Genomic DNA, 9,292 nt, shown 5'->3' with positions numbered 1-9,292 from the left:
AACGATGAAATTTCACGAGATTTTGAAAGTAAAATAGATCGATACCGCGTTTTTAAAAATTTATTTGATATCAGCATATAAAAATATATTTGAGTTTATTATTTTTCAAAGTGTCAGAAATGGATAACAAAACTGCTATTTTCAATGACTACTTATTTTTGTCCAGCTTTAACATCAGTATCGATATCGGTTATCGGCTACATGAGTTTTAAAATATCGGCATATCGGATATCGGCCAAGATCCCAATATCGTGCATCCCTAATCACAACGCATTTAATCTGAAAACCATCCTGACCCCCACTAAGGGAACCCCTACTTTATCCTTCAGCACTACTTTTCTGAGCAGCAAGTCATCCCAGTTGTTTCTGGGGCTCGGCTTATAGAGGCGGAATAGACGACCTCGGGAAAGGAGATTCAGCTTCTTTTTTTTTTTAGGTGACGTTTTTCTGGTTTTCCTAATATTTTATGTTCTGATGAGACAGGAATCGAGGTTCATCCAACCTGCAGAAGAGATTTAACTATGAGTCATGTTCAATGTCTGAAGAAGAAAATGAGACCTGTAAAAAAAAAAAATGAAAAAAACCCAAAACACTTTCAGATCACATGATTTCTGCCAGCAGAATGTGAATCCCCCACTTGCATCCCATCAGTGTGGCCTGCAGATTACCTTTGAGTGTCACCATGGTAACAGCAGCCCAGATTAAGCAGACACCGATTACATGTTAAAGAGGAACGTGAGGCTTAAAATAACCCGGGACACCGACTGCGTTTTCACGTGCTTTGGATTTATGAGACGCCATCTCTCACTGGGATGTTATGGCTCACATCTTGTCACATCGGATCAATTCCCATTATTTTCCTTTTATGGCTTCTTTCGTTGAGTTTCTTTCTCCTCTGCTCCCTCATCCTCATACCTGTCCAGTAATATTTCTATTCCTTGCTCCATCACTCTCTCCTGCAGTGGCCTCGGACTGCTTCGATGACGAGCCGTGCGGCGGGAGCAGCATCATGTCAGAGGAGGACTCGGAGACCCGCTCCACCAGCAGCCTCGGTTCGACTCCCAGCAGCCCTCAGGAGCTCCTGTCTCCGTGCTCCTTCACCATTTCCTCAGCCTCCTCTGGAACCTCTTCGTCTGACTCCCCGTCACCCACACCCTCCTCGTCTTCCTCCACGTCTTCACCAGCTCTCATGTCCCGGCCGTGCAGCCTGGACATTCCCAGCACTGTGTCGCTGTCGGACTTTGGCCTCATCTCCCCGGTGCTCGGACCTCGCAGTGAATGCAGCGGGGCTTCGTCGCCTGAGTGTGACCTGGAAAGAGGTGTGGAATATAGACCTGCCTTAGGTTCCATTATGAAAGTGTTTTATGTAACAATAAAAAATGTTAGCGCTGCTAAGTGGCGCAGTGGGTAGAACTGCTGCCTTGCAGCAAGAAGGTTCCGGGTTTGATTCCCGACCTGGGATCTTTCTGCATGGATTTTGCATGTTCTTCCTGACCAAGCGTGGATTTTCTCCAGGTACTCTGGCTTCCTTCCACTGTTAGTTTAATTGGCTTCGCTAAATTCTCCTTAGGTGTGAGTGTGTGTGTGAATGGTTGTTTGTCCTGTTTGTCTCTGTTGCCCTGCGATAGAAAAGCGACCTGTCCAAGGTGGACCCCGCCTCCTGCCCATAGACACCGATAGGCACCAGCACACTTCACGACCACGCTTGGGATAAGCGTGACGGAAAATGGATGCATAAAAACTGTTAGATTCATTTTAGTTAATTGCTTCTTATGTTTTAAAGCAAACTTAAAGCAGCTGCAGAACTTAGAAGATATACACATTTAACTTTTTTTATTAAATGCTAATTGGATCACTACAATCAGAGATTAAGTTGCACACAAGGCCTACTTATATAATCAAATTCAGTTTTTAACTCCTCTGATTATTTCTATCATTAAAAGTGCAGCTAAAAAGTAAAAAAGTAAATTCAGATAAAGGGTGTACATCATGTTTAAATATTTGGGTTACATTTTGCAAGTCCAAATAGAAAATCTTCAGATAAGAGATAATTATGTTGATCTCCAAAGTCCAAACTGATGCATTTTTTGGACACTACATGAATTTGTTGAAGATAACTCACCTGTTAACTTGTAGGAGATCTGTAAAAATCATGGAGGTCACCTGCAAAAAAGTAAATGAACAGAGCAAAGTAAGATGGATGAAATCCTGGAGTCTATTTTGGTTTCATCCTCTGCCGCCTGCTTGGCTCACACCTGCTGCCCTACAGCTGAAATTAGTCAAAGTGACAGCTACCCAACCACAGATCCGTATTCAGAGAGGAAACGGTTCACAGCCTTTGGATTCACTTGAAAATAGACATTAAGCTGCGGTTCAGTCTGTTTAGTTCCTAAATCAGTTGTTTGGGTGTTCGTACATCAAAATGACCATTACTTTTTCTTAATGTCATTATGGACCCATGTGAAAATGAAGTCTGGACCCTGGAATCTAAATGCACATAAATAAAACACATAGAAGTTATAAAAAAAAGGGGAACCACTTTCTTTTTGGATTTTAAACCACAAGAAGAAAAACTTCCGCATTTATTGATGTAAGATTCTCCAACTCTAAAATTTTCCTTTGTTACAGTATTTACAAATGTTTAAGATCAGATGGGTTTTTCTTTTGCCTGCTTTTGCTGCCAACCTAATCAAGAATTTATTATTTCAGTCATCCTAATTTAATCTGGAATATCTATTAATGTATAGATTTGATTAAACAATACTAGGAAGGGAGGGACATTGGCTCTTTTTTGTCCTCCTGTTGTTTCCAGAGCAAGTATAACAAGCTAACATGGCTAACGGCGGAGGATTCGTCAGGCTATATGCTCTGGTAGCCTGCAGTCAGCTGCTTTATAGGCGTGCAGCTCATCGTTTCCAAACTGCAGTTTGAAGTGATGCTGCTTTTATTTCCACATGTCAACACACTTAAAAAACGATCTAGAAATAAGTAAAAATGTCTTAAATTAAGTGTATTTCCCCTTAATTTGAGTAGGTAAATGAGATAGTTTGCCAACGGAATGAGTATTTTTACTCTGATAAATAAGATAATTAGATAATATGCACTTGAAATTAAACAATGCTATTCTGTTTTCTTATTCTAAGTGTAAATTGCCTTGTTCCATTGGCGAGATGTCTCTTTTACTACCTTAATCCAAGACTTATTTTATGAAAAAATGACTCGTCTAGATTTTGATTTTTTCCAGTGCAGACTCTGATTTTCTCATCTGGAAACATTTGCAGACACACAGATCCAGTGGTTTCTGTTTCCACTCAGCTAGATTTGTTGTATTTATAGGAAGGGAAGAGTTTGGTAGATTTTCATTAAGCCTTCTGATTGGCAGTGCACAGCAGCAGCTGGGAGGGGCGGCAATTTGCTGCTTTATAGCTGCTAAAACCCTTACTTATTTCAGCACCTTTTAAAAAGGAACATAAAAAAATGCACATTTGATCATTTAAGTAAAACTTCAGAAGGTCTAATACCAGGATTGTGAATTGAATGCTGATATTTCTTTTAAAAATCACACCGTTAAGCTTCAGTCGGCCGCATCTCTCCTGACCTTCTGTTTTTCTGCAGGCGACCGAGCTGAAGGCGCAGAGGGAGATCTGGACAACGCTCCGACCAGAAACATCATCTCAGCTTCCAACCCCAAGAAGAGCTTCAGCTTTGAGGCTCGCTTTAGCTTCCTCAACCTGCGACGCCCGCGGGGCGGTGACGCCAAAAACAAGGACAGCTCTCCCCAGAAGACGGAACCGGGACAAACGGTCGTTCTTCTTAAAGGAGTCTGAGGCGTAAAAGCCGAATCTGTCAGACGGACTTTGGTTCTGCAGAGACTCCAATTCAGAACCAGAAACTACTGGGACTCCTTTCAGCTGTTTATAAGCTACATTTCCTTTCTGTAGTCCTACTCTTCACTCCACGGTCGAATATGAACTTTGAAAGTGATATTTGGTGTGAATTTCGCCTGTTTTATAACCTGGACTCACCCATGGACTCCCATACCAGAGATCGAACTAACTGGGTAATGACGGGTCATGAGAGGAATAAAAGTTACATGTTTCAGCAGTAAAAACCTGGGCTGTATGACTAAGCAACAACCCAGCTGCCCGTAGATAACCTTAGAGCTCAGATCTGCTGGTTACTAAACTATAAATAAAGCAGTTAGTTCAGTTAAAGCTTCCAGAACGCTGAGAGGGGTGTGATCTGCTTTGCCTGATGTTTAAAGGAAGTCGGGACAAATCAGAGGGAAAAATCACTAGACCTTATCCTTATACACTCAAGTATTTTATCCGCTGTGTTATATGATGTTGTGTGTTTGATGTTTGGGTTTTAAATTTCAAGAAACTGCAGTTCGGGAAAATGAAAGCTTCAGCTTCTCGTTCCTATTTTATCCCCTCTATGGATTCATTTCTCAGTGCACATCAAGAACCTGTTTAACATGTCTGCTTTGATCACAAGTGGTGCAATTTAGCTTGAATAAAGAGAGAAGTTGATGAGTTGCAAAGTTTTATTCCTTTTAATCCATTTAGGTTTTAAAGAGCAGGTTCAGCAGAGAGAAAAGGATGTCGTGGGAAGAAATAAAGCGTCCCCTCCAGGGGAGTTTCTACTCGGATAATCTGATTTAATCCAGATCGATGCTTCTGGAACACGGGAGGAGATGGGGAGAAGATGACCATTATCCTGTAATTGTCACATATTGCCTCCAGCTCAGAATGGAGAGTCTTGATTTAAACTAAATTAACTGAACTAAAAAGATTCTCCGAATGTTTCTAAGAAAATGTGTTTTTCTGATTTCTCACTAAGGTAGGAGCTCTTTGCTCAGTTTAAACCACGAAGGGGGATTTCTTTGGATAATTTAATTCAAAAAAGTAAAAATTGTTTTATTACATAAATGTATTACCCAGTTATATGTTTTTAGAAGTTCATTTCTTTTAAAACCCAAAGTTCAGTTTCTCAGAAATGTTTCGACCAATAGAATCATGGGGGCGAACCCAAACTGGACCGGCTGAGGGCTGCAACCAAGGAAAACATGGTAACTCCTAAATCAGCGTGTCACTGGAATCTGTCTTTTGTTCTTTGGTCGTCTGTGAAGAAAGTACTAAATTTACATTTCATTTGTAAACCACAGTAGAACGAGAAGCACAGAAGCCAAGCTGACCACGTTTCTAGAGTCTGTGATGATTTGGGAAACCATGACTTCTGCTTGTGTTTTTTCAAAGTCCAAAGGTTCAGAAAGTTAAAAGTTAAAGGCTTGCATGCATTGTTTTGTTGAAAAAATCCTGAAGATGCAGATGTGAAGTCATTTAATGTTGAGAAGAAGATGGAGACACCAGAACCAACAATGTAGAGGAGCTTAAAGCGACTTACACTCACCGTTACAACCAAGGTGGGCAGAAGAGCATCTCTGAACGCACAGGACGTCGAACTTTGAGGCAGATGGGCTGCAGCAGCAGAAGACCACACCGGGTGCCACTCCTTTCAGCTAAGAACAGGAAACTGAGGCTACAATTTGCACAAGCTCATCGAAATTGGACAATAGAAGATTGGAAAAACGTTGCCTGGTCTGATGAGTCTCGATTTCTGCTGCGACATTCGGATGGTAGGGTCAGAATTTGGCGTCTACAACATGAAAGCATGGATCCATCCTGCCTTGTATCAACGGTTCAGGCTGGTGGTGGTGGTGTCATGGTGTGGGGAATATTTTCTTGGCACTCTTTGGGCCCCTTGGTACCAATAGAGCATCGTTGCAACGCCACAGCCTACCTGAGTATTGTTGCTGACCATGTCCATCCCTTTATGACCACAATGTACCCAACTTCTGATGGCTACTTTCAGCAGGATAATGCGCCATGTCATAAAGCTGGAATCATCTCAGACTGGTTTCTTGAACATGACAATGAGTTCACTGTACTCAAATGGCCTCCACAGTCACCAGATCTCAATCCAATAGAGCATCTTTGGGATGTGGTGGATCGGGAGATTTGCATCATGGATGTGCAGCCGACAAATCTGCGGCTGCAGAACTGTGTGATGCTATCATGTCAATATGGACCAAACTCCCTGAGGAATGCTTCCAGCACCTTGTTGAATCTATGCCACGAAGAATTGAGGCAGTTTTGAAGGCAAAAGGGGGTCCAACCTGTTACTAGCATGGGGTACCTAATAAAGTGGCCGGTGAGTGTATAGCACCAACCTGAGCTTCCTGAACCCATCAGCAGAGCTGCAGACGGATTTGAGCAAAGAAGCTGCCTTCTCACCAGCTGAGCATTAAATTTAGCAACAACTTGCTCCTAAATTAGCTTCAGCTATTCAGCAGAACTTCTATGGAAGCAAAACTTTTCCACGAAACCTTTACTTTAAAGTCGTCTTTGATCATTTAAAGGTTAAAAGACGATCTGATTTCAGTCAGCCAGGACATGGCACAGCTTTAGAGAATCCAGCTAATCTAGTTGGAACACTCTGAAGTTCAGACCTGGAATACAAAGAACTTCTTGTTTTGCTTTAAATAGTTAAACACATTTTTACAAACTCTGAAACTGACAAACACTATTTGCCTGACATTCATGCAGTCCTGCAGAAAATCTCTAGTTTTCTCTAGTGTGGAGTACAAGATAATTCATCCCGGATTTTAATGTAAAGTTAAAGATTTGATTTCAATTTTCCAAAAATTTCTCTCTTCATGGTATATTTTTAATGAATCTGACTTGCACCGCAGCCTCTTCATCATTCTGAGTACATTAATACAACGTTGTTTTTTTTCACAAAACACCAACACTGCAAGAAAATTGAAAGGACGTGGATGAAGGAGATCGAACCTTTACGCAATAATTCAAGGAATAAATTTAAAACGACTCAGAGGCTTAGTTTTTATTTATTATATATGCCCTATAGTAGACATCCAGCATAATCCACTTATACAGTTATATCCTGTCAAAAGATCAAAATGTTTATTTACTAGAAATGTGCTTCAGAGTACAATCAGTTCTCCATGCTCTCTACGGTTAAGTTGGCCGTTGGCCTTTGGGATTTTTTTTCCTTCCTTCTGTTGTTGACATGAAAAGCAGCCGAAATCAGATTAATCTCTTTTGTGAGTGGCCTCAGTCAGACAAACAGCTGTAATTTGATTTGACTTTAAAAGACAATATGGTGCCATAAATGTTTAGCTTGAAGGGTAAAAACGCAGTCCAAGTTAATGTGTGTGCAGACGACTTCTACGAACACTAAAAACAGTAAAGTCCAGCTTATAACTGTAAAAGGATGCCACCTGTGCAATAAAATTGGCCTGTTAAATGTCATCGCTACTACATAATCCTGTCAGTTGTAAAGGTGTTATAAGAAAGTGGAAAGCAACTGTGCAGCGGCCATGGAGTTATAGGTAAATAAAGGTTTGCAGATCCTGAGTCACTTCCTGCAGATTCAACAGGAACAGACTCCAAACATTCATTTAGGCCTCAGATCAGCTTGAGAGTAATGGGTTCCAGTGTGGGCTGCTGGGTAGCGCTGTTGCCTTGCAGCAAGGAGGTTCTGGGTTTGATTCCTGGCCTTTATGCATGGATTTTGCATATTCTCCCTAAGCATGCATGGGTTCTCTCAGGGTACTCCAGCCTCCTACCACAGCCCAACATGACTGTTAGGTTAATTGTCTTCTCTAAATTGTCCTTAGGTGTGAGCGTGTGTGCATGATTGTGTGTCTTTGTCTTGCCCTTCAACAGTTTGGTGACCTATCCAGGGTGAACCCCCCCAGAGATAGGCATCGGCCCTCACAAGGACTAAATGGGAGAAGATGGGTGGATTCATAGCATCATAAATACGGATGCAAAACATACATAGTTTGGTGATGAGGGGATTATGGTTTTGGAGCCAGGGCTGACTTTGTAGATGATTTCTTCCTTTTCTGACATGACTGAACAATAGTTCCTAAAGCAATGTTGGTACATAGATTAGAGGGCAGGTTTGCTGATTGGGCAACACAAAATCCTCACTTTAACTGGAAAAACGCCTTTGGGAAAAATCCCAGTAGAGATTAACATCAGAGTTTGACCATAGGTGTTCTCTTCTGGTAAAAGGTCTGACATTTTCTAGACACACTCTTTTTTTTCAGCTGTTAAAGCTGAAAAAAAAGCATTTGATATCTTACATGTCTGAGTCTTGACAGATGAGTGAATATAATTTAGCAAAATAAAGTAGATCAGCTGATTTAGCCTTTATCCTTCAAGAGACTTGACACAGAGATGCTGACCACAACAAAAACGTTGATTAAAATTAGGAGATTTTAGTAATTTAGTGCTCAAAACCAACATTTCAGAGAGTTTCCTTAAATGTTTCTGTGATCATAAGAGCTCAAGTCCAGGATCTGAAACATTCTCTGCAAAAACAGAGTGAGGTGCGTTCAGTTAAATAATCTCAGGGGGAAAAAACAACCGTTAAATATTGTCACGCAGTGCAGTAAACATGTCAAAAAATAAATAAAAATACCATCAGCTTAACAGGTTTTACACCAGCCATTTTGAAAATAAACTAATTAAACTATAAACTTGTCTCTTGCTGCCAAACTTCTCAGCTGCAACCAGTTGATGTCAACAACTTTTCTTTTTCATAGATTATATAACTTTTATATCAACGAAAGCAAAATAGGAAAAGAGATTTTTATTCCTCCACAACTAAAAGTGACCCTTTATTGATCTACTGAACTTTAGAGGTTTTAGCTGAATGTCAGCAAACTAAGATGTTATTTATTTATTATATTTATACCAAAGTAGCATTGAACAAGGACAATAATATATACCTGGATATACTGTATATATATTGCTTATTCTTAATGCACCTTTTTCCTCCCTGTTTGCACCTTCTGTAACTTCTATGCCAACATGTGATGAGTGAATTTCTCCGTTGTGAGATCAATAAAGCTCATCTAATCTAATCTAATGGATCACAGATTTTCACCTAATGTACTAAACAATCTATGAAAACCAGTAGCTTGATTTGTGCCTGTTTACAGTTCAATAGTTTAAATTATCTGTGTAACAAAGAATTTTGGCGTAAAATTAAAGATGCACTTACCGGAATATGTAGCGTTCTAACCAGAGTGTTTACGGAGAATCTGATCTACTTTCTGTCTATTATACCAAATACTACCAGTTGACAAGAGTGAGTGGCAGCAACACCCTTCGATGTGGATGTTATTACTGTCTGAAGAAGAAATTTTACTTTTTCTTATTTTGAGGATAGTCTAAAGCAGGGGTCACCAACGCGG

The 9,292-nt window shown here is 40.5% G+C and overlaps 1 protein-coding gene across 1 annotated transcript in view; it reads left to right on the top strand.

Annotated features, from left to right (window-relative positions):
- The window catches only part of sh3bp5 (SH3-domain binding protein 5 (BTK-associated)), a 39,449-nt gene extending 34,898 nt beyond the window's left edge, over positions 1-4,551 (top strand). Inside the window, exons 8-9 of the mRNA XM_015388311.1 lie at positions 963-1,319; positions 3,616-4,551. Of these exons, the coding sequence (XP_015243797.1) occupies positions 963-1,319; positions 3,616-3,827 (569 nt within the window). The 3' untranslated portion in view covers positions 3,828-4,551. The remainder of the gene's footprint in view (positions 1-962; positions 1,320-3,615) is intronic.
- The last annotated feature ends 4,741 nt before the right edge of the window (positions 4,552-9,292 follow it).

The sequence above is a fragment of the Cyprinodon variegatus genome, unplaced genomic scaffold, assembly GCF_000732505.1.
Source record: "Cyprinodon variegatus isolate N-32 unplaced genomic scaffold, C_variegatus-1.0 Scaffold0, whole genome shotgun sequence".
Taxonomy (NCBI): Eukaryota; Metazoa; Chordata; class Actinopteri; order Cyprinodontiformes; family Cyprinodontidae; genus Cyprinodon; species Cyprinodon variegatus.
Note: the sequence above shows the minus strand (reverse complement) of the source record. Positions and strands in the feature narration are given on the sequence as shown.